The following is a 26,131-nucleotide window of genomic DNA, read 5'->3' on the forward strand; positions in this document are numbered from 1 at the left end:
TAAAAGAGGAGTTTCTGGTAGCATTCCTCTTCTTTCTACAGTAACTTACCACTTCTGCAATTGTTTGATGAAGTAACTGACAAAACTGAATAAAGCATGTTTCAAAACATTTATATTCTTCTGTGTATGTTTATTCATTAGGTAATTTCCTGTTGTCATACTTTTCATGGAATTGCAGAATAGCAATTTACTGACTTAAAACTTTGTAAGGATTGAGATTTGTTGTTTTGGGGTTTTTTTTTGATCCTTTTTTGTAATTGATTTAGGAATACTAGATGTTGGTGAGGATTCAGTGTGATTATCTTACAAGATTTAAAAATAAACCTTATGACCAGGATAAACTCCTCTTACATTATGTTGCTGAAGAACTATTCCTTAATTCTACCACGAAACACTATTTAGATGATGATGTGAGTAGACATGTTAAAAGAAATAAATCCAAAGTACTTTGAAGCCCTCCCGTTCCCTTTGAAGTTTTGTAATGACAGTCCAATCATGTTTGTCACAGCAGCTTATTTCTTAGGAAATAAGACGGTGTTAAGACAATTCTGAATTAATTAAAGTAACTTATATTGGAACTTGTTAGAATTTCCCTGCACATGCCATTAGTGATCTTAGGTTAGGAAAGTTATATTGTCTGTATAGGCTGCCATTAAGTGAAATTTTGGGCAGTCTGGTCTGGGACACCTTTCTCTCCCTCACAATTCAATTGCAAGCATTTCCTCTTTGCCTCGTGTCCTAGTTTCACCCAGGACCCTAATGTTATGTGATACCACCTTACATCATTGTTAGGGGTGGGAAGAAAGAGACTCTGGCTTCCAGTCAACAAAGCATGACAGGAGAGGGGAAGCCATGCACTGCTTTAAAAATTAGCCCTATATATTGAATATCTCTTCTGTTGTTTCAAGTGACTTTATGTTTAAAACTCACGAAGTACAGTAACTATTGAAAAGATTGTGCTTTTTGTATAATAATCAAGATAAGCAGCTTTTCTGTATTGCATTACTTTTCTCCCATATGTAAATTTTGGTATCTGTCAACTTTCTGCGTTCCAGGTACTTTTTAAATTAAAAATTGCTATTCAAGAGACCATGAATAAAACTTTCTGGTGTCATGCCTATATATACCCCTAATGTTCTCTATGTAGTTGTACAGTTTTTGCTCTAGCAGATGTTGATCTCTAAAAGGTAATAGGCTTTTGTCCATTGTTTCACAATGTCTGATACTCTGTTGTTTCACGCATTTCACAGATGTTTGTGATTCTGTAAAAAATTCTATGTCTGATGCTGTACAGCATTTTAAGCTCTTTGTTTGCATCGTGTCCATCTTCCTTATTCACCCATTTTTAATTGTTTGGGGTTGCTGCTTCAGCTTTTCCATTGTGCTTCACAATGGAACAACAATTCTTTTTTCTGTTTGCATACTATGTTTGATGAAATTACAGGACACAGAGTTACTTCCTCCTTGCACTTGATAGTTGGTTAAAACACAATTTTATTTCCTTCTTGCGGCCCATTACTTGGGTAGATGTAAATTCCAGGCTTTAACTGGAGTATTCCAAAAGTTGTAGTACCTAATGATAAGGAAAAATATATATTTCTTTTCCTGATGGACTGGTATTGTTTTAGTCAATGTTATCTTTATATAATCCATATTGACAACATATTTGAAAATCATGAAGCGGACTGATACCAAACATGACAGTTAGGGGAGGAAGGTTATCCTGTTTGCTCTGGCTCTGTCTTTTATTTTTTCCCAAGCACCTTATAATAACATACAGCTGAACAAGGAAATGTGAAACATATATGTTACTATCAAAAACCATTTAGCAAGCTATTCGTTAGGAAAAAGGCAAGACAAAAAACTGTATTAAAATAAAAAATTATATTAAAAACTGAGAAAACAAGTTCATACATAGAATAAAATAATAGCATTGAACTGGAAAAGTAAGACTTGAGAATTTGCAGCCCATACAAAGTTAGTATAAGTAGGAAAGACCTGAACGCAAATTTAGCCTTCTCTCATTAGAATGTTATCTGCTGGCTATGGCAAAACATGGGAGTAAAAGGAAATTTAAGTTTCACAGTAAGTAGATCTTTTTTCACAATGAATAATTGATTTATTTTTCCAACAGCAACAAAGAAAAAGGAAATTTTGCATTGTCATGACACTGTGTATCTTTAGTCTTCACTGAGGCCTCTATACAGCTTCCTGTGTACTTTACCAACTTTCAGATTACTTTGAAGAAATGTTTTAGTGAAACATTTTACAATTACATGTTTGCTAACTAGCATCAAATATAAGAAATACTTGTTTAAGGCTTCTTAATGTTTCTGCTTTCTCTCACTATCTTAGAAGAAATGTTCAGTTTCATGAAAGTTTGCTTTAGCTTTTATTGATTGCAGGAAGCATCACGTTGCAAAAGTAAAGTGTATTCCTAAGCGGGCAACAGCTTACATGATCTATTAAACTTTTCTTGGGATGGCATACTCTCAAAACAAAGGAAAAAGGAGTAAATTACAAGTAGTAAATGAAAACTGAGACTCCAAGCTGTTTGGAGTGTAATCTGTGCAATGTGATAGTTTACTTTTTTTGCTTGAATGCTCTTTGTGAAGGATTGACACTTTAAATTATTTCCTCAGTAACAAAATCCTAATTTGCATGTGGTCATTTCTCAGGATAGGAGCACTTAGCACTTGCAATCTGATTCTTATCTAATTTGTTTCAAAAGTCCTTAAGAGTAGTATCTGTTTAAGGGGAAGCTAAATTTATACCCTACAGCCACTGTCTTCTTGCAGGCAGATTGGAGACCAGGCAAGTACAACAGGATATTTTTACAATCAGTCTTTTGTTATGTGTCATAATAAAAGAATTTAGAGCTTCAGAAAATTGCCATTGAGGTGTTTGAGTGTGTCCAGGGCAGCAAAGCTGGTGAAGGATATGGAATGAAAGTTCTATGAGAAGCAGCCAATGGAGCTGGGATTGTTTAGTCCGGGAAAAAGAAGGCTCAGGGGATGCTTACAACTTAGTACTTTTTAAGCCTATTTTTAAGGAGTAAGTAAATAGTAAAGGAATTTCTACTCTCTATTTTACTTCTGCTTTAGAACAAAGCTTAAACAGAACAATCTCTAGAACTTGTTTCAGAGCTTTCAGCTAGAAGCAGTGAGAAATGTGCAAATGATAACATATACTTAATTGTTAAAAAAAGTTTTAAATTCTTATGATGTGTTAGATTTCATTCATGGAGGTTCTTCCATCATTCTGTAATTGCACAAACATTTGTGCCAAGATAAAATAATAAGCAACAGAAGGTTAGGAATGGGAATGGTGAAAAATCTGCCTCTCGTGCTGGTACAGGTCTATCTCAGCATAGGTGAATTATGACTCTCTTACCCAAATCTCAAAAACTTTTAATCATTGGGCAATCCTGCATAGAAAGTAGATCTTTTGTTAAGATAGATCTGTATCCTGCTGTTAGCCAAACTAAGAACTGATTGTTAGGAGCATTTTCAGAGCCTGTTTGCTTCAGTTATCATGTGACCTTAAAGAGCTAAACTTCAAGTCGGGACATTCCTAAGGTTCATGCCCTGCAAACTGAGTGCTTAAGGGGCTGAGGTGCGAGAAGGGTCACAACTTTTTCTGGGGACCTGAGGCAACTGCTCTAAGTCCTGTTTAGGTGAATGGATATGCAGAGCCTGTATCCAGAGGGAATGTCAACCAAGCAAAGGAATTAACAGCAGAAAATCTGAAAGTTTGTTGACCTAACCAGTTGTGATTCCAGCAGTGCAGTCAGACTGTTTTCCCACGCTGGGAGTTCTAAGTAGAGACCTGTTAGAGGGCAAGGAGAAGTTTAGATACGAGCTGGAATCACCAAAGTTTTATTTTAGGCTTTGTAAAATATTGATCCCTTTTCCTTTTGATTATATATATCAATTCAGCTCCTTGAATATAACTTCACCTGTGTTTGGAAAAAAATAGCTTTACATTAAAAACTTCCATGTCATGCAGATTTCAGGTTGATGATCACGTTACCTGTTCTTTCCTCTTTCCTTTATGTGGTCTGAAGGGAAAAAGGAAAAAAAAATTAAAAGAGCAGCTAAGCATTGGAATATTTTACTGATCTGGTACTTTGGTCCATACTTTGGTACTTTAATGCTATTTTATTAGTTCTTCTGGTGAATGGATCATACAAGTTCCTTAGTCTTAGAGACCATTGACAGTCAAATTTAAATTCTTCAGGCTATTTTCAAACCTTGTTTAAATCAGGATTTAATTGAGGGGGCAGAAGCCAAGGCAGGAAACTGGAAACACACTTCAGAATGAATTTTTATTTGAAAGCAGATAGAAGGGAGACTTCGATTGTCTAAGAACAAACTCCAGTTGCTTATTTAGGAGGGCTGTAGCTTCTGGGCCAGTGTCTTCCAAAAGACTCTCTTAAGGTCTCTTGAAGCCTTACAAAAGTGTTTTGAAGGGGTTTCTCTTTCTTCATCTGGCCAAGTGCAGTCATGGTGCAGATTGAGGGGAACTGTAGTATTAGTGGTCCTAGTGTTTGGAGAATCGATGCCATCACTAAACCTGTGTGATCAATGCCTGGCCTCCTCATTTTTTCACTGCTGATTTATATTTCTCTGGCTTTCAGCCTTTGGAATTTGTTATATTCTTGCTAAATGGCAGAGCTATCCTGTATCTCATGCACAGTACTCTGTACTTAAACTCTGTAACTAATCTTCCTATGATAGAATTAAGAGAAAGAATTCCTTGTATCTCACAACTGTTTGGTACTTTCTGCGGTCTTCATTTGTGTTTGTGATTGCTATTTTATCCAATTTGACTGTGTATAGTGATTGTATGTTTGAAGTTCCATTTAAAGCACTGTATTTGATGCATGTTTTAGAGTTCAGGTGAGGGGGTTTGTTTGCATGCATGTCATAATATCCTATCAGTTCTGCATTTATCTGCAAAATTAAGCAAAAATAATGTTATTCCTTTTGTTATTTCATTCTATCATATCTTTTCCCCCGTGTTCCCTTCTCAGCATGGAAGACTCCTGCTTTATCCTCTTCTCTCAGAAATACCATGGAAAATCTGGTCATGTGGTCTCAGAAAAAAATGCTAATTACTGAGTTCAGATTTTCTTTTCCACCACCCCTGTGAAAGGTCATTTCTTGGAGAGCCTATACCTGCATTCTGGACCCAGTGCTGTTGTATGAACTATTCGATGCTGAAGATGGCACATCATTTTCTGATTCTGATTTCTGATTTATTTCTACAGAGTACCAAGCTGCCATTCTGCATTTAAAGAGGGAACATAAAGAAGAAATCGAAACATTAAAGGTATACTTTTGTAATTATTTACTTTCTTTCCCTGGTTATTGCATTTTACAGATTTAAGTGGTGCAGTGGTGCAAATATACTTTCTATCAAATGTTAAGAATTTGATTCTTTCTTTCTAGAAGTTGTTTTGACTGCCAGCTCAGCTAAAATTAATTTAAAATCTATACCTGCACTCATAAATGATGTCCAAAAGCAGATTGTTTCCTCTTTGTAGTTCTCCTTATTGTTGTTCTATTAAACTCTTCCTGCTAACACAGCAGTGCAGTATTTTTGCCTTGGTGCTGGTGTTTATCTACTTACCCTATCTCAGTGAAACATACTTCTGTAGAAGCAGTTTCCTGTAATTTTAACAGGAAAATAAGCATGTGTGAGATTTTCTGAAGTTATTATTGAGCACTCTGTATTGATGTCTCCTCTTTTAAAGTGTAAACTTGACCAACTAGTTATCAAAATCAAATAACACAGTTTAGTATTAGAGCTCACTTTCCCTTGGCTGTGGTAAGTAAAGTGAAATATTACAAGAAAGTGTTTTTATCATAAAAACAGGAACTTAAATGGCAGTATGGGGACGTAAAATGGCTGAATTTGGTGATCATTCCTAGTTAAAATTTACAACATCTTTCTTTTCTCACCAGTTATGATATATTCTTAGGTATAGCTGCACTGTGTTCTAATAGAAGTTCATATGCTAAATTGTTAGTATACAGGTCATCAATTGCAAAACATTCAATATTTCCTTTGTCATCATTAAGGCAAATGGAATGGAAAATAAACAGATTTACTAATACAGGAATTCTGATAATCTGGTACATTGATACATTAACTGTGTCATTAGGCAGATCACATTGTATAATAAGAAATATTGAAATTTACATTATGAAATTTCAGTGGGAACATATAATGGGTCAGTAAGGTTGTGTCATGGTTTAATATAATAGTTTGTTGCATTTTATTCTTTAAGGGTATAACAGAAAAATATGATGGTAGATATCCCAGCTGTTCTTGGGTTAAATCTGATTTTGTGCTATGCACTGAAGGAACCAACAGACAGAAATTTCTCCCAACCAGCTGTTTTGCAAACTGATCCAAATTCAGTATCTGGTGTTCATGAACAAAGTTTGATTATCATACTTTCTCTGCAAAAGGTTAGGAGTCCTAAAAGGTCTAGAAAAATATTAAGAAGTTCTGGAAGGTATATGTATGGGAAAGTTCTCAAAATATTATTAAACTGTCCTCTGAAGGTGAAAGTAAGCAACATTATCTAGATTCTGTCCCTTGAAACCTGTATATAGTGGCTTATAAGTGAGCGATATGTTTATTCTTTAGCATTAGAAAGTCCCTGTACTTTTGTGCTGTTTGTTTTTATAGTTTTTTTTTCTTGAGCGTGTGAATAGGAATTCCAGATTGTTTTTAATTTTTCAATATTTGTTATCACTGTTTTCATGTCCTATAAGCATCATACAAGGTGCAGCCAGGGCTTTACCCATACGACTGATTTGTAGGGGTTGGTGCTGAATCTGTGAGGCTGAAGTTGCAGTGAGTGTAGCAGTCTTGAAAGATGCACAACAATCACTGGGTTAGGAGAGTGAATGACTGTCCTGTATTCTATTTTGGCCTCTGTATGTTATCACCTTGAAGATTTGTTCCTTTTTTGATGTCACTTGAAATCAGCTTTTGTCATGTAGTGTGTATACTTATTATTACAACATGTATTACACCAAGTCAATTACTGATGAATCTGTACCATCTCTTACTGCATAACAACCTGCGTAACATCACTCTTGAAGGGTTAATTAATGTCTGTAATTCAGCTGAATCATCCACATGACAGTAATGTCTAAGAAGGGTAATGCTGTTCCTGCAATCAAAGGATTTCTTGACGTTTTCACTTAATATCCATAAGATACTGAATATATTTTAAAGATGTGGAACGATTTCTGTTCTGTACTGGTGTTTTGCTTTCCCTGCTTTTGCCACTAGATGTCAGCTGAGCCTTTCAGAAAAAGTTCCTAAAAACGTGTGCACATTTTACACTTCCTTCTAAACTGAGTGTGTGACATCCTGCCTACTGTTTGTGTAGCTGTTTTAGTTTCAGGTCAAAAATTATCTTGCACATTATGAAACTAGAATTGAAGTTGCTCGACTGATAAGTTGTAGCTATCAACACCTTCATAGTGTTTCTCCAGAACCAAATCTTGAGTATCTAATAGCCAACTAAGTAGATGACGACAACATAAATCAAAATAATGTAAATGGACTCCTGACTTCTGAAAGGAATTTACTTGAAGGCAATATTCTGTCTACAGTGCTTAATATTTAACCCAACACATAGCTGCACAAGGGTGCACCATATTTTTTTTTCCTGTAAGTTAAATTGATAAAATGAATAAAAATTTAAGTTTTTCCCTAATATTTTCTTGTTCCCTTTAGAACAAAGGTACTAAATATCCCTTCATCTTTATTTACATGGGAGTTTTTACTGCTTTTTAAAGATGGAGGGAAAGTCCTTGGCTGTCCTGTAGCCCTGTACCCTGTGCATGGGTGTTTTTCTCTGATCCAGGTAGTTAGGCTTCCACCAGCTCACTAGATCTTTCATATCTTTCCAAACTGAGAATATTAGTATCTTCAGGTTTTTTTATTATATAGTAGTATTACATAATGCATGTAATATAATGTAAGAAATATTAATAAGTATTTGATTAAAAATTAACTATAGGTAGTTTATCAATTATTAAATAAATACTATATAATAAAATCCTATTTTTACATCTCTTTAAATATCTCATGGAAAATTTTACAAAGAAATACCTGTATAGTGGGGTCTATCACAGTTTGAAGCATACTCTTGAAACTTAAGGAATAGTGACTGGTAATGCAGTTGGTATAAAGCTGCCCATGGCATGACGAAAGAGCAAGCTGGCCTCATTTAGAGAAGAATGCATCGTGAGGTGTTCATAGTGACCTTTGTGGCCTCCTTGGTAATGTTTGCATTTTTGCTTTTTTGTGAAGGTTCCAAGAGCTGAAATGTAGAAGTGGCTACAAAGTAATTTCCTTTTCACAGAACTTCCTTAACTTTGAAAACTATTTCATAGCATAAATTGAGATTAAAGACCAGTGCATCTAAGTGCCCCAGAAAACACTGAAAAATGTGGAAGAAAAAGGAATGTGAAAGGAAAAGTCATAGCACCAGTCAAAATTATCTGATAATTTAAAGATCATTTCTTTTTATTTTGTACTGAGACCTAAGAGGCATAAAAACATTTAAGGTTTTATTAAGTAATAAAGCTCTAGGTCTGTGATGACCATTTCATTCTTTTACAAATCTGTTTTTTCATGTCTCATACTTATTAAGTCCTTCCTTGTCTCTTGGTCTTTTCACCTTCCCATTTGTTTTTCCTCATGGTCAGTGTGCCTCCATTTATGAGTGCTTCCATTGCTCTTTAATTATAACATGAATATAACAAAAGGTGCTGCTTCTGTCTGCAACATTTTGGAATTTTTAATTCAGCTGTGGGAAGCCATGGTGAATAGTGTTGAAAGCTCTTGTATGCCAGAATGCTTATCAAAAATACCTCTTTGTAGAAGTGGGTGATTTCAGTTTTATTTTGGTAATTTAAAATGTCTTTTATTTAGATGTAAAATAAAATTTCATTTCCGCTTCAGAGCATACATTACAAATTGGACATTTTAACACCAAATCAAAACATTTTACAATATCTTAATTTTTTAATTTGCCTAAAACATCTTTTTTTGTAGGTAGTGTATTACAACAAACTGGAATACTTTTGAGCAGATTAAATTGAAAGAAATCTGACCTGTATGCTCTTAAGGATTTTTATTATACCTTTCTGGAGAAAAAGATTTTTTTTTCCCCCTCTCAGTTTTGTTTGTGCATATGTGAATTCTTGCATGGGATAGGGATATCATGATTTGTCAGAAGTCACTATGTTTTGAAATCTACTTTTAAGATATGAGGTCCAATGATGGACAGTGTTGAAGGCTTTGATATGCCACACAACTTACAAAACCTGAAACTTTTGAATATATGTGGATATATGCTGACTTTTGGTAATAAGATTTTGCTTCAGGATGCTGAGATTGTTTTAACTTTTACAAGGTGAAATGCATCCATAAGGTGGCTGCTGCTTTGAGTGTTCCCTGTTGTATTTTCATATTCCGGCCTGCACATATAGAAGAAAATCTGTATCATGTATGCGTCTCCCTCTGATGGAGTTGCAGCTCAAAGGAGCAGCCAAGGTCAGCAAAGGTTTATTAGTCAGTCTTTCCTAATGAGCTGTTCAGGCTTTTCAGCATTTCCATGTGGTGAACTGATGAAGGTCTCCCAGCTTGTGGTTAATTATTGATACTAATCTTGCCTAACTTGAAATGTTTCAGTCTTTCAGCTGCTAAATGTATGCTTACACCACTGTGTGTGTACCGTGTGCCTTTATGAATCTCCTTGGTTACCTTGTCCTCTTGAAGGAATTCTCCCTGTTCACTGCAGCACCTCTCTGCAATGCAAGAGAGGAAAAAATGTAAAGACTGGAAAAAGCATAGAAGTTATGAGAAAAAAGAGACTGAATTGTATTAAAGTACCGATTTCGGCACTCCTGAGGCTCCCAGACAATGGCAGCAACATTATCTTAAAAGTTTGCATTTCCTAAAATAGTAAAATCCCAGCATGAAAAAAATATTCCTGTACTGAAAATTTTTACATAGGCAGTGCTAGAGAAGGTAAAGTAGCAGACTAGGGAACAAAGGACAGGAGCAATAAAACAGTAACTCTCTACAGCAAGCAGCATTAATCTCTTTGGAACCACTTGACAATTTCATCTTCATTCAGAAAGGAAGCTTGGAATGATTCTTCATGTTGTGTGAAGATATTCCCCAGTGCAGTGCTTAGTTAATGTTTTAAAAATTTGCACAATTACAATACAGAAATTACAATTTCTGTATTCAAATCATACTCTATAATCAAATTTTTAACGATGTTTTAATCATCTTTGCTATTCTCTGTTACTTACAATAAGCAAAATTCTCCCCCATCTTCTCCTCCATTGACTTCCTATTTGTCATATTTTTGATGTAATGTATGCTTTTCATCCTTAATTTCCTTTAACAATATGTTTACACTGTTAATATTTTCTTATCAATAGCTTGAGTATCCCGGAAGATTCTTGCTTCATTGTGTTGTGTTTTTTTTCAATATGGCCACTTGCCATATTGCCATTCTGTTATTTTCAATGCAATTTCACTGAGACTTGGATTTTTTAAACTTCATGTCAGCTGCAGAATGCTGTTAATTCCACATGTTGATCCAAGGATTCTCCTGTTTATTTAAGAAGTTACCACAGACCACATTCCCTGTATTGAAAACAGTGAAAATCCCTATTTCAGCACATGGATATGACAGTACATAGTTAAAATGTGCACAGAGCAGGACAATTTATAGTAGTAAAACTTCAGCAAGACTGAGTTCCTTCTCAAATTTAGACACCTTACAAAACATTCCGCTTAATTACGGCTAAAACAAAACTCTTAATTCATTATAGCCTGCTGCATTTTTCGTAATTTATGAAAGTTAATTTATCCCATCACTTTGCCTCAAGTAAGTATGTTATGCAGTCAGGACAGTAAAGTAGAGCACACACTTTGAACAAGATGACATTTTATTTGCAGAGATACTGAAGACCTCTGTAACACTGGAAACAATTGTATACAAAAGAAGCTAATCGAAGTGTCATCACTGAATTATAAAAGCTTTTTTTATTATAAAAAATAAGTAGTATCAAAGTTACCATTTTGATTTTGAAAATACGTACCCTGTGCTTTCTTGCCAAAATTATCTGCACTTTGAAATTTACTACACCAGGTATTCGTTTAAATCTAGTAGTTGTAAGGCATTTTTTCTGAATTAAATGCATAATAATCTGTTGTTTAAAAATTCTGTCTCTAATATTCCTGGTTTTAGAACAGGGACAAATTTGTCAAGGATGAGCATTTTGCTGATAAAAGGAAAACCTGTCTGAAATTGGAAGTTAAAATTTTTGAAATAAAGCTATTTTTTCTCATGTTCAGTAAAGATCAGATTTTAGCAGCTTTTGACTTTGCAAATCTAGTGATCATTGATTAAATCTTCTGCTGTTGAACAAACTTTCAATCCCATTTCCACCAAGCCACCAAAGTTGTTATAAAATAACACTGGGTCAAAACTAAGTTCCACCGATTAATGGTTTCCACAAGTTACTCCTGATTAGGTTGGGATCACCTTTCAGAGGATGCTTTCAAAATGAAAATCTGTCTGCTGACCCCTCTTATTGATGGTTAGGCAATGTGAAAGAAAACCCACTGTAAAGCAAAGGAGACATCAAGAACTGGACATATGTATGGAAATATGAAAGGTACAATTTCAGGTAAAAAACAGTGAATAGAGATAATAGGACTGGCCGTCCTTGTGGCATTCAGTCTTGAGGCACTGCACTGGCAAGAAGAAGGGCAAGAGCGATAGCCTGGAAATTAGGACAGAAAACAGTAGGAGATAGATTGCAAAGACTTGGGTCTGGCATCACAATACAAGTTTTACTTACACGAGGGCAATTTTCTCCAGATATGTATCCTGGAATGAATACGGTCCGTTCAGTATTTGATTTTATTTTGGTTAGTGAACGATACCCTCCCTTGCTTTATTAGTCAAGATTTGATCTTGTGTCATTATGTTGTTTTCTACTGTCATAAATTTTTATTTGTCAGGATGTTTTAATATCAACTAGACTTTACAATATGTGTGTAGGCATGTAATTTTATTATTCACATACCTGAGTTAGAACAGATTTATTGGGATGCTTACATTTGCATATATGTTCAATCACAGTTCATTTATAGTTACTTTGCAACTATACATTGGATCCCAGAATCTCAAGATAGTTTTTTGTAAAAGAAGATGTATCATTGGTGACTGCTTGAGGAAAACTGACTAAAATGACTTGTGACTCACATTGCAGGAATTTTGCAGTTTGAGCAAGTGTAGAATCTGTTTTTCTAGGTCAGCATTATCATGCCTTTACTATACTGATGTTGTGTCTCTTTCTGAGGGTCCAAGCTTTGTTCTTACATAACTTTCAACTTCAGCACATAATGCAGAAGTTTTAAAAGCTTGCTGCTTTTTCATTATTCAGTTTTTAACTTTTGTCAGGAATATCTCCCATCATGTTCACTGAATGAGATTCCAGTTCTGCTGAAGAGAAAGTTTCTGCATAGCTGCACTACATGGAAGCATTGATGGAAAGAGATAAAATTATGAGTGTTGTGATTGCTCCCTTTTTGATCAAAGCTGGTTTTTCTAAGATATTTTCATGTACAGTATTTTTTTCAAATTCTATAATGGGAATGTCTAGAGTAGTGTGGTGATGCATAATTAGTGTGTAGTATATGTCAGTTCACAGTAGGTGCGTCCTTTACACAGAGTCATTTCCATAACTGATGTTATACTTCTGTTTATCCATGTAAAATCTCTTTTTGTTGTTTTGATTGCACATGAGAACACTATTTCGGTGGAGAGGGTAATCATCTCTAATTCTTAAGAATTCTCTAAATTCTTAGATCTATTAGACAAAAATTATGTTCATTATGAAGAATGAAAATTGTCAGTTTCTAAAAGTGTAGAGTTATTTTTTTTTAATTCCTGTGCCTCTATTTGGCTGAATAATTCCTGTTGAGAAGTATTTATTGTTGCTTATTATCCTTCTATAGATATGTAACCTTATCTTTGGTTACTGTTTTCCAGGTACTTTACTAATAATGCTTTTTGCCTCAGCTTTTACTTAATCCAAATAATTGCTTATTGGTTATATAGGTTGCAACTTACCAACATATATCATTGCTTTCCAATAGTTACAAAGCTTTGTTATAATGCCTGATCTTGTAGCCTGGTTGCCAAAGAAATTAGTTCTTTATATGGTGAAGCAATGCTGACAGTAAACTCTCCTTTCCATCCCCTCCCCAAAAGAAAAGGAAGAAAAGAGAAGAAAAACAAGGTTGCATTACAATTCTGGCAACATCAGCCACACTAATAAAATCAAATTCAATGTTGGTTTACGACTTTGAATTTATGTGACTGCACAGGATCAAAGGATTTGTATCCCACTGGACTGCAAGGTCTATAGTTCATGGCAAAAAACCTCATCAAAAAGAACATTTTAGTAGTAGGGCTTTTCATTTTAATCAGCCACAGTAATAAAAAAGCTGTTAGGTGTCCAAAAACATTCTCCCAAGATCAGAGACAACTTGCTCTCTGCTACAATCGGTTTTCTTATTGGATCCATACTGCCTCTGTAGTTTTTGTCACTGAAACTTCATCTTCAACTTGTTTGCAGCCATTTTTTTGCATTGTTTTCACATTTTATGTGCCAGATGTAAAATATGCCACATAATGATTCATGTAATTTCCCTGGAAGTTGAGAAATACTGCAACTTATCTCAAGTATATCATCTAAACAAATTATTCATATAAAATTTTAATTATCAGTCTATATTTCTACATATTGTATTTTAAAGTATTTTATTGGCATTATTCAGGGGTTTTTCCTCCTTGCATGTAATCTTCTGACACTGCCAAGAATAGGTATTAGTATTTTTGTATCTGTACACACATAGTAACTGGGGCTGCCCTAAGACTAAGACAGCAGCTGCAAGTGAGAAGCAGAGTAAGATAGTAATTACAAAATTTGTGATAGGAGAGGAATGTTTGCGTTTTGCATGTTAACTGTTCATGGTCCTAGTTCAACAAAAGTGTGAAATCAATTCTTTGCTTATGCTGTGGTTTCATTCTTTCACTAGCTTAGCCTCAGAGAAACTGCATGCAGTATATCATTTACATTTATTGGTGTGTTACCTCAGTCCATTCTGCAGAATTTAAATGTTTAGCAGAGTTTAACAATATTTAGATATTTTGCCAATTAAATTGTCAACAAAATTATGTTTTCCTACAAATCCATAGGTTAGTCTCATTTTAGCTGGATACCCGTTTTTTACATATTATGTAGGATTTCTTTTTCCTAGTATAAGCTATCATACATTTAGGAAGAATCAACACACAGTTCCTTTCTGCAAGAGTTGTTCCCTTTTGCATGGCATGACAGGTAGCTGCTGTACATTGGTTTCTGGCAAATTCTAGTGTGTGTGGTATTCCATTTCTGGGAATTCACTGCTGCCTGAGATACATACAGGCTTAAACTGGTATTTGTCTGTTGAATATTTTCATGGGTTTATTATTTTTAAAAACATTAATTCAAATGAGAAACTTTAGTATTGCTGGGAATTGTATAAGTTACCTACCAAACATTTAAAATCTACATAAAATGTTAAATTATCTATTGTTAATGTTTATTAGTACCTGAAATTTACCCCTTTAAGCACATGTTGTTAATAGTTGGCTTTAATAAGTATTATTTAATCTAGCTTTTTAGAGTTATCATTTGTCTCAAGGAATGACGTTGTTTAGCAAACATGGCTGTGGTAAGAAGTTAGTGAATCCAAGGCATTAATAATTTTCTTTTTGATATAAATCAAATACAAGAAGAATTTAGATTCCAGTGAGATTTCTCTGTAGGCACAGAGATTCTACAGTAGAGTACATCACTTACTGGGTGATGAAGTGGACATAAGAGGATCCATAAATGTGGAGTGTGCTGTGTAGTACAGTGGATGTCATTAGACATATTTTTCCATATATTTGGATTCATAATGCTTGCAGAATCTTGAAAGATTGCCAAGAAATGCCAAGGGCACATCAAGGGTTCTATCTAATCTATGGTTATTTCATTAGAAGTTATGGAGAAGTTATTTACCCTTTTTAAGTGGGTTGATCTGAGTAAAGTGTCATATATGTAGGATAGCTGTAGAAAAAGAACTAGAGATGAGCTATTGTGAGCTATGTATTGTATAACAAAAGTCTCCAAGTGAGTTAATTTGTGTAATCTGAAATGATTGGATGGTTGTTCCTAACCATGGAAGGACTGAAGGAACGATGTGTGTATGAGCAGGAAACAATACCTAGATTAATGTTACTTGACAGAAATGTTTACAGAGCAGACACAAGGCAATCATGATGAGGAAAGCAAACTTTAAGGCAACTTAGAGATCACTCTATGAAGAGCATGAAAAAGAGCACAAAACATTAAGAGATAATGGAAGGTCCACAAAGAGCAGCAAGCAAAGATGCTGGAGCTTAAAAGAATATAGGACTGTGTGCAGCCCATAATGCAAGGGGTGGTTTGTACCTTGTACAAAATAGTCTCTTAAAATAGAGAGTCCTGGTCAGAATTCATCTACAGTGTCCTTGTCTCATAGATCTGCTTTGCATGGCTGTTCATACTCTTCTGATAGTGATAAAACGGAAGTGTGTTTGTTACCTTACAGTTAGGAGGTCACTGGAAGCTTATCATGAGTGTGAAAAAATCAGAATCCCAGAGTCATAGAATATTCTGAGTTGCAGGGACCCAGGAGGGTCCTGAAGTCCAGCTCCTGGCCCTGCCTAGGACACCCAAGGATCACTCCATGTGCCTGATTCAATTCCTGTTCCCACTGTATTCTACTGTCAGCCTTTGGCCAGTTTATTTGTACATATGGAGTCTAGTGGCTCTATAAGGACAATGAATAGGAAATAGCTGGGGGGGTTTGTTTGTCTTTTGTCCCAACTACTTTTGCTACATTTCCTCTATAAAGCTATGTATTTATTATTTTTAAATTGGAAAGAGAATTGGACTCTGTGTGCACTGTCTACATGAATATGGAGAGATCTGGGAGTGTTAGAGAATGGTCAGTCATTACTTTTTTACTGTGAGGTGTAGGATCCTCACTATGTGTCCTTGGAGATGATATGCCATATGTAATTGTTATGTTTGTTGAGGTGTTTGTTAGAGAGGGATGTTTATTTTTATGTGAACTGGCATGTGTTCAACTTTTTTTTCCCTGTGGAGAAATCCTTTGCTAAACCTCTGATTGTTGTTAAAATTTAAAACAAATGTATGATTTTTCAAGGACAGAGATTCAACAAAAAAGAGCTTCTTTTCTTTTGTCTACACAATAGAAGAATAAAAAAGTGTGAACTCTTCCAAAAACTGAAGATTAAATTACTTAGAATGAACAAAACCAAGTTAGAGGCGCTCTCTGAGAGTTTGTTTTTCCTCTCTTGTCTGTGCACACTTCTTTGATGGCCAAAATAATAATAATAAAAAAAAGCTGTAAAGTATATTTAAAAAGCTTTTAGCTGGCAACTCAGTAATTGTTATCTTTTTTCTTTTTCTGTTTTTAATGTCCTCCTTGCTGGAACATATCCACATCTACTAACTACCTCCCTGGATACTTTGTGTCTTCTTTGTTCCCACTTGTTTTTATTTTCATGGCTTGGCATAAGTAACTAATTAGACATAACAATCACTGTGTAAAAGTCAGAGAAGGGAATAAAATCGAGCTCACTTTCTCCCTAATATGTTATTTTTCCACTCTAATTAGAGTAAAAACTTGTAAAAGTGTGTGTTTCTCAGTTAAAAAAGAGGTCTGTCTCTGATATACCTACAACAGTTTTGTTCATTAAATATGTGTCATTTTTACACAGTCACTTCTCAGAGTAGAATTACACTGTAAATGCTAGTGAAAAAGTTTTAGGCATTGATAGTGGAGCATGAACTTGCTAGTTTCAAAGCAGAAGTTCTGCATATTGCTTGCTCTGAGCAGTGTTTTAGAGAACTTTTTAAATATGTTTTACTGTTAAAATTCTCAAGATTTTTAAACATTTATGGTGCAAATAAGTCTTGACTAATAAGCTAGCGACTGTTTTTTGAATGTAGATTGCTGTAGAATTTTCTACTTTCCTTGTGTTCATACATACAAATTGTTCTACAGCTTTCCATAACAGAGCAGTTCTGTGTCATAGTTAAAAAGTTTTTGTTCACATAAAATCACATTATATAAAGAAGTGAAACAACAACAAATAGACTTCATGTGATTGCATTTAATTGACTGCAATTGACTACACTGACTATGTTAAATGAGACTGTAATCTTTCTCTCACATATCAGAGCAGAGAGAAAAGCTGTCACATTGGTATTGAGATTTTTCCGTGTCAATCTACATTACCATTTCAAAGACATTTAGACAACCTGTTGGTTACATGAATGATAGGATTTAGTCTTTGCTTTTGTGATTAATCTATGATTTATCGTCTGATGCTTTAATGGTTAATGGCAGTATTGTACATTGATTCAATATTTGTAATTTTTTTTCTTGAGCATATGCTTCATCATTTCCTGGGTCCCATGGGAGCAAGGCTGAGTTTGTTGGCATTGTCAGAAAATATATTTTGCCTTTTTTTCTCTGTGTTGAGTCAAGTCTCTTAACAGGTGCCAAAAGGAGGTCACTGGAAACACACACCAGAGGGATGGGTGTAAAAGGAGAGAACAGCAAGACACTGGGAAGCCAATCCAAACACTCCTCTTGTTTTCCAGGTTACAGTGTATTAGTAGTTTTGGATATTTGCATAATCCTCTGATACAATGTATTCTAGTAAAGAGGAGTATTTTTTTTCTTCAGGAGTGGCTTTTATTTTACTCTTTAACAGAAGAAATTTTTTAGGAAGAGGGTAACACAGGCCTTCTAAGCTTAAATATAAATGTCTGTGTTTAAGGGGTCTGAGAGTCAGTTGGGTCACTTGCTTGGTGAATTGATTTTACCCAAGGAAAGTGGATCATGTCCATTTCAGTGGCAGATACCAGACAGATCTTGACAAATTCAAGAAACTAATTCTTTAGTACAACTGCACTACTGAGGCTTGAAAAGGAAAATAGGCAAGAACCTTTTCTTTAGTCAGAATCAGAGGTGCAAAAAAGCCTGCATGCCAAGCAAGAACAGATTTGGAATCAAAAGACATTTTATCAAGATGGATAGACAGAACTGCCTCTTCATTCAACCTCTTCAAAAGTACTGGGTGGAAGCAGAGAGCTGTAGAAGAAAGGAGGAAGAGGTACATTAACCAGGAAGGCTACTTTAGAATTCAGAATACAAAAGGGCATTTGACAACACTCAGGCTGAATCACGTCTTGCAAAGGAAATTTAAGGGATCAGTGAAAGTATTTTTCAGCAATGGAAACAGAAAGAAACTAAGGAAACAAGGGGAGCATTATCCAATAAGAGTGAGCTGGAGACAAAAGGCATTGTTGATTGAACCTAGAAAATTAAGACCAAATGAGCTGCCCCAAATTTAAATAGCAGTGATTATGAACACAGGGACAGAATTTCTCTTAAACCAAAGAAACACATAGCTTTTAGTACTGAATAAAGCACAAAGATTCCTGGTTTTGCATATGACAGTTCTTTTTATCCTAATACAGGGTTGACTGAGTCTGTGATGTGCTGTCCTTCACAGATCCTTTTCCCTTAGAATTGCCATACCACTGATCAGTCCCTTCGTGGCTATGTACACTGCCATGCTCTTTCTTGAATTGTAGCAAGTATTTTCAGACTGTTTCCTTGTCTGATAGAATTATTGTGAATTCTGAATTTTAATGGGGTACTTCAGCATAATAGCATAGTATTGTTTGCCTATTTAATATTGACAATTAATACAAGAAAGATTGTACCAAAGTAAGGCAACTATTTCAGTAGCACACTGCTGTATGGATTAGGCTTAAGATACTCAAAAGGTACTTTCAAATTGATGATTGAAATCTGATTTCAGCACATTAGGACTTTTTCTTTGAAGCTGGCAGTATGAAGAGAAAATAGTAATAAGGCTTTATTGAAATATTCGTGCCTCAAACATGGTATTTGTAGCAGTAACCTGGAAAAAGTATACCTCTCCTGTCATGGAAATTTAGGCAGCTGTATCAATTTTGTGTGTGTGTGTATGTACAGGAGAGGAAGTAATACGTCAACAGCTGACTGGCAAGAGTCACTGATGCAATGGAAAGCCAGAGAACCTCAACAGACCAAGGCTTGAGGGCTTAATTTGATATTCTGAAAAAGCAGATTATTGGTGCAAGAAAATGAAATAGTCAGAACAATAGAAATATGTTCCTTGCAATAGTTAATTTGGTATTGAATGTAGCTATACAATCCAGATTTCTTAAATGAGTGCTGTTGGCTGGGAAGCAAGCAAACAGGCTTCTCTACCAGTTAGCAAAGTGGCAAGTGCATTTTTCAAATGAAAAAAAAAGATATCTAAATATTTATATCCAGAGCTTGCTGATGAACATCTCCTACATTGTTCTTTGTAGTGTCTTGCTTTCATTTTATGCAGCAATTTTTGCAAAAATTTTCTTTGATAGGTTCCAAAATCCTATATCCTTCTTCAGAAATAAATCATGTTCATTCATGCAAAGGGTGGCTTTCTAAGCTTTAGTTTCAGCTGCCTTCTAATATCTTCTGCTCCTCCAGCCTTCTTCCCATACCTTCCCTCCATCAAATATCTTGTTTCCTGCTGAAATACTTTTCCATTTCATCTTGCCTAAAATAGTTGTGACCAAACTGTTAGAATCTGATGTTTGCTCTCCCTTTGATTCATCATATGACTTCAGAGCATTTAATCTCGTTTTAAGAAATATTTTCCAGGAAGCAGACCTTTATTAAGAATATGCATGTATTATTTATGCATAAAGTAGTACATATTAATATTAAAAATAGTACATATTAATATTCATGTTCTTGATGCTTTCCTTGAATGTATTATCATAGGTATATAAGGTAATCTTGCTTTGGTGAATAAGACTTACTTTGAGATAAAAAGTAATGAAAATAAAAAAAAATTGTTTTATTACTTATTAGTAAGTAGAAGTATTACTTATTTTTTTGTAATTACTAATGCTTAGTAATTTTAGCTTTAATTCTTGTTTGTGGGTTTTTTTCAAGTTACAGAAAATAATTCTAAAAATGTGAAAGTTTTGTCCTTTTTCTTGCTTTTCATTCTTTCACCTCAAATATAATTTTGACTTTAAACTTCCAATTTTATATTGTAAATCAAAACTGGAGATGTGCATTTGGAAAGGCTTATAATACTAACACAGTTGCTTTTGTGCCCATTTAAATGTAATAAATGGTTTTGTTAGATACTGTGCTTGTTTTACAGTGTGTTTTTAAGGTGGTTTCAGATTTACTGCTGGGAAAATCTTTAACATTCAAAGTAGATTGTTCTGTGAGGGAGGTTTGATGTCCTATAGGAGCAAAGTACTATGATTTAAAAAAACTGCAACAGTTAAATTCCTTAAGGCAAACTTGCTTCATTACCTCATTTATGGATCAGTAAGCCAAGTGTAAAAAGAGAGGCAATTTCTTTGGAGCAATTCAAATGGCAGAAAATCTTGTGATAGTTGAATTGAACTAATAATGAAGATGAGTGCCAGTAGAGTAATAGTAGGAAGCTAAGTAAATGTCTTCTGTTATACATATTTGTTCTGAGTAGTCTATAAGACTAATAGAAGTTGGGTTGTTTCCAATGCAAACCTGTTTGATTCTCTCTGTAAGACTTTAAACTTGGTTTCCCACCTTTACACTTGCCAGTGTAAAGAAGCATGTTGTACCCAGTGTTTTCAGATTGTTTACTTTGGATTTTATCTTACTAAATTGATTAGAATTCAATTAGAATTCAATTCCTGTAAGTAGTGAATTGAGTATCTTGTTTGCATATCTAGTCAAGCTTCATTTTACAATCTAAAATCACAACTATCACATTGTATTTGCTGAGTTACACATATATGACTTGGATACATATAAATTAATGCTGTAAATTAGTAGCTCTGACCTAATACTCAAGTTGGAATGGGAAAGTAGGGAGTGCTATGTTGCCAGTTCTGACAAGCACTGCATGGGAATTTTAAGTGTAAATTCCTGTGCCTGTAGGAATTTGGGAAAATCACAGCTCATTAGGTGTTTCTATTAAAAAGGTTGGTTTCCCTTTTGTAGCAGGATCCTGACAGAACCATGAAAAACTCAATTTCAGGAGTCATTGCCTTGCAAAGAATGGTAATATCAGCCAGCTGCCTGATAGTGTCATGGCATAACAGAAAATAACTTGTAGGGACCTAATAACCTGGAATAGCAGTATTGGATTATACTGGATTTTTTAAAGGAGATATTTCTGTGGCAAATGTTTTGTATCTTTCTGACATACGGTAAGAAAAGTGGGAGTTTTTTCCTTCCTTACTTACTTATCCAATGAAATCCTCTTGATTCCCTTGGTTCTAAAGTTTATTTTCCTGAACTGTAGATTAAAATAGATCTGGAAGAAATGAAACTTTAATTTAATAGTAGAGATAAACTTAAGAATTTATGTGTACCTCTGTGAATTTTATTGATGATAACACTTAATAGATCGAGATGTTAGTTTATTTATCTGCAATTAATTTCAACCTCTGTTGTGATCTGTTGTGATGTGTTAATCTATTTTTTATTTCCTAACATGTTATCTCTCTCTCTATATGTATATATGACATATTTATGAAATGAAATGAACTCATGACATTAAATAGAATAACATTTTAAAAAGGTACCTTTTTTCCATAATATACCATTAATTATTGCATTCAGTTGAAAACTGGTAAGTCTGCTTAGAGATAATGTACAACTTAGAATTTGCCCAAATTGATATTCTTGATTTTTACTTACAAAATATATTTTGTTGAAATGCACCCTGCTTACATTTCTTTAAAGGTTAGTAATTGTCCAATTATGTAATAGCTTGCAATAAAACCATTTAAAACTGGGAAAGGGAAGTGTTTCCCACTTTGCTCAATGCAAGAACATAGTTTAAATGTGGAGATTTTTAATAGACTACAAAATAAACACTTCAGAAAAATATTTGCACTAAGGGTTTTTCTCTTGTTGCTCTGCAGTCTCAGTTTGAACTCAGGGTATTCCATATTCGTGGAGAACATGCTGTCTCAACTGCTCAGCTTGAGGAAACCATTGCACATCTGAAGAATGAACTTGATAATAAATTAAACAGAAGAAATGAAAAAGCAAAGGATATTGGTGTTTCTACTGAAGATGATAACCCACCAAAAGCATACCGAAATGTATGTATACAGACTGACAGAGAAACTTTCATAAAGCCTAGTGAAGAAGAAAACAGAGCTGTGAAAAATAACCAAATAGTACCCAAAAAGCTTAATATTTCTTCTTTGACACATAGTATATCTGCCCAAAGTGAAAATAAGGACAATTACAATGTACAGTCATCAGAAAGTGTCTTGTCTTGTCAACCAAAGCAAATGCTGCCTCCTCCTCCTCCTCCTCCACCGCCACCGCCACCTCCTCCCCTTCCCGAGTCTTCACTGTCCGCTGTAGTTCCTCCAGCGCCACCTTTGCCAGTGGGTCCGACTTCACTGGCACACCACTTTGGATCTGGTCCTCCACTGCCACCTCCACTTTCTGAAGGCTGTAGGAATTCTCAAGCACCACCACCACCACCACCGCTTCCAGGGCTGGGACCTCCTGTTCCTCCTCCACTGCCTGGATCTGGGTTACCTCCACCCCCTCCACCTCCTGGGCCTGGGTTCTTTTTTAATAGCACTTTATCTTCAAACCAAGGTCCTCGAAAACCTGCCATTGAACCTGGCCGTCCCATGAAGCCTTTGTACTGGACACGAATACAACTGCAAGACAACAGGTAAAATACATTTACTTGGAACTAGAGTTGCTACTTACAGGTCAATGTACAGACATGAAAATTAGGTAATTCTAGAAAAAAAACCTGAATCAATTCTAGAAGTCTGAAAAAATAAGTTGTTTTAAAATATCATATTTAAATTAAAAATATATGTATTATAAATGGAAACTTCTTGTATCGCAGCCAAAAGATGTTTTATTTGGGCTTTTTTTCCCAATAATTCACTGCATGGATAACTATAGTGACAGGGTGCATTCAAGATTTAGGTAAAAGTATAGCCAAGAGATTAGAAAGATTTTTTTTTTCTTAAAATAAGTCTGCATTAGAATTAGAAATTAAATGTTTAAGTTTGGTCAGGGGAAAATTTAGTTGCATTTTTGCTTTCTAGTCTGTCTTTTCATGTGGTCGTATCTCCAGAGAACTATGTTGTGTCATCCTCTATGATTCCAGTTCTAGAAATTCAAAACAGTTAAACTGGAACCTAATCTCTCTGTGTATTTCTGTCAGAGCAGGAAGAGTAAAGCATATGTGTAGACATAGGCAGCTCAGCAACTTGTAGCATGAACTGTCCATTATGGACAAGTCTCAGTACTTATGGAGACCTCTACAGCTTTAAAAAATAGACACATAACTTAAAAAAAATACCCACCTTACTGGGATTTAGTGCAGGGATGGAATCCTAGATGTGTGTGAGGGAGGGATGCCATCCAGAGGGACCTTGATATGCTTGAGTAGTGGGACTGCAAACAGGGCAAACAAGGTCTCCACCTGAATTGCGGCAACTCCCAGTATCAGTAGGATCTATGGAACAGAGGAGGTAGATTTACATGGAATGAAAGGAAGAAATTCTTTACTGTGATGGTGGTGAGGCACTGAAAGGTTTCCAGGAAGAGCTGCAGATGCTTCTTTCCTGGAAGTGTTCAAGGACAGATTAGATAGGGCCCTGTGCAGTGTGGTCTAGTGGAAGTTGTCCCTGACCATGGCAAGGGGAATGAGAGGATCTTCAGGGTTCTTTCAACCCAGGTCATTCTGTGGTTCTATAACAGTATTGTAGTACTGTATTCTGTTGTACCAAATCCAAAATACTACGAAATACATTGCTTTATGGACTAGTTTGTAGGTGGCCATTTGGTGAACAGGCATAAATAAACAATTTCTGGCCAGTTTTTTTGAAATGGTCCCACAATCTTTGTTTATGCTACCCGTTTATTTACTGACAGGAGAAAAGCAGGTCTCCTAATTACGCTTTCTGAACCAGCATTAATACCTTACTGCCACAGCTACTCAGCTGCTCTTTTGGATTTGACTGATTCTGACTTTCCTTCTTGTGTTTATTACTGTATAGAGCTCATTAGGAAGGAAGGATCAGAAAAGATTTTTGGGGGATGTTTAAGTGACACAGACTATTTTATTTTCATGAAGCGTTGTTCATTAATTCAGGTCCTGCATTAATGCAAGAAATGAAATTACATTATTATTTAGATCTTGAAATCCAAATCATTATTATGTGATCAGAATTACATTAGCCTAGCAGCAGTTACCAAGATGATAAATTTAAACATTTTAATAGGTTAAATTGTATTGTTATTTATGGCTTACAGTCATAACACATCCTATTATTGTATTGCTATACAATATATACACACAGTATATTACATACAGTATTATATAGTGTGATTATATTATATATTATCTATATATTATCTATTATAGTTTATTTATCCTGTAATAATTGTATTTTATAGATTATGTATTTTAATTATTTAATATTATAATAATATTTTATTTTCAGGTTTCTTTACTACATTATAACACTTTTGAAGTAAATATATGCAGTTAAGTGGATTTAAATATGAATTTTATTTTACTTTACAGCTCTGAATTTAATTTGATGAGAAAGTACCATTATTCTGGTGTAATAAGACATTGTAAAGTATTACTATTTTATATAAAATATTTTACAGGAACAAAGAAATTAGTGAAATGTCAGTTGTATATTCTTGGTTTTTCAGAATTAAAAAAATTAAAATTTTTTGAAAAACAAAATTTTACAGAACTGAAATATTTTGGAGCAGGAGGCTTGAACATTTTGGTTTTACTTTCCCAGTATTTCTTCAGCATAATTTTTTCATAGTGAATAAATAGTTGGTTCATAAACAAACTTTATTGTAATTCTCCCCATTGAATCAATAGAATAAAAGGTTTCTTTATGAAATAGTGCTGGTTCACCAAGATTTTGCAAGGCAAGGTATAATTCATAGCATTCTGGTGAACTACTGGTCACCAGATGTAATGGTCCAGCATTTTCACAGTCTGTATTAGCACTGGAAATTTCTTCAAGGGTTTTCTGATCTTTCAAGATCAGAAGCTGTCCAGGACTACTTCTTGCAGAGCCAAGAGAACCCTTCATTCTTCAGTATTGCTAACATGGCAACTAATATCAGGAAGAGCAAAGCTGTGGAGCTCTAAGCATGTCCTGTGGCACAGAATATGCTGCATCAGCAGATCCTAATAGAAAAAGATGAAAAGCTCCTCAGACATACATGATATAGTAAAATATTAAGTAGAAAAAAAATCCTAAATTTGAAAAAAAAAATTGGTTCCTTTTGAATTGGTAGGTATTCCATTTTGTCGCATATTACATCTGTGTTTAGTGACATCAGCTATTTGTATGTTATGGTGGTTTTCATCAATTTCTTTTAGTTGCAAATAATTTCACTGCCTTTTAGTGACATCTGCTGGAAGAAGTGGTCCTGGTCCCACCTTCCACTGATAAACGGACAAGAATACTCAGACGTTTTGTCCCTCATGTTTTCCTGAGACATTGAAAGTTTGAAACAAAGCCCTTTCAGAATTGATGTACAATGTTTGTAGCACTACATATTATTTTCCCCTAATCCAGATAAAATTAGAGGATTGTGTAAACAAGCTCCCAACTGATCCAAAACTAAATCTGGTCTTGGAAGGCAGAAAAAGAAGGAAAGATAATCCACATTTAAATTTGCAGTTGGTTGAATGGAGAAGAATACTGGCTAGTCTCCCAAAATATAAGGCACATAATTACTCTAGTTTCTCAGAACTGCAACGAGGATAAATATGAGCATACAACATGTGTGGCTAACATAAAGTAAATCAAGTCCT

General features: G+C 34.8%; 1 protein-coding gene across 1 annotated transcript in view; it reads left to right on the forward strand.

The window, feature by feature from the left end:
• Window positions 1–26,131, forward strand: part of LOC134551321 (formin-like) — a 130,998-nt gene that overhangs the window by 15,649 nt on the left and 89,218 nt on the right. Inside the window, exons 3-4 of the mRNA XM_063398809.1 lie at window positions 5,273–5,334; window positions 22,215–22,990. Coding sequence (XP_063254879.1) covers window positions 5,273–5,334; window positions 22,215–22,990 — 838 coding nt within the window. The remainder of the gene's footprint in view (window positions 1–5,272; window positions 5,335–22,214; window positions 22,991–26,131) is intronic.

The sequence above is a fragment of the Prinia subflava genome, chromosome 5, assembly GCF_021018805.1.
Source record: "Prinia subflava isolate CZ2003 ecotype Zambia chromosome 5, Cam_Psub_1.2, whole genome shotgun sequence".
Taxonomy (NCBI): domain Eukaryota; kingdom Metazoa; phylum Chordata; class Aves; order Passeriformes; family Cisticolidae; genus Prinia; species Prinia subflava.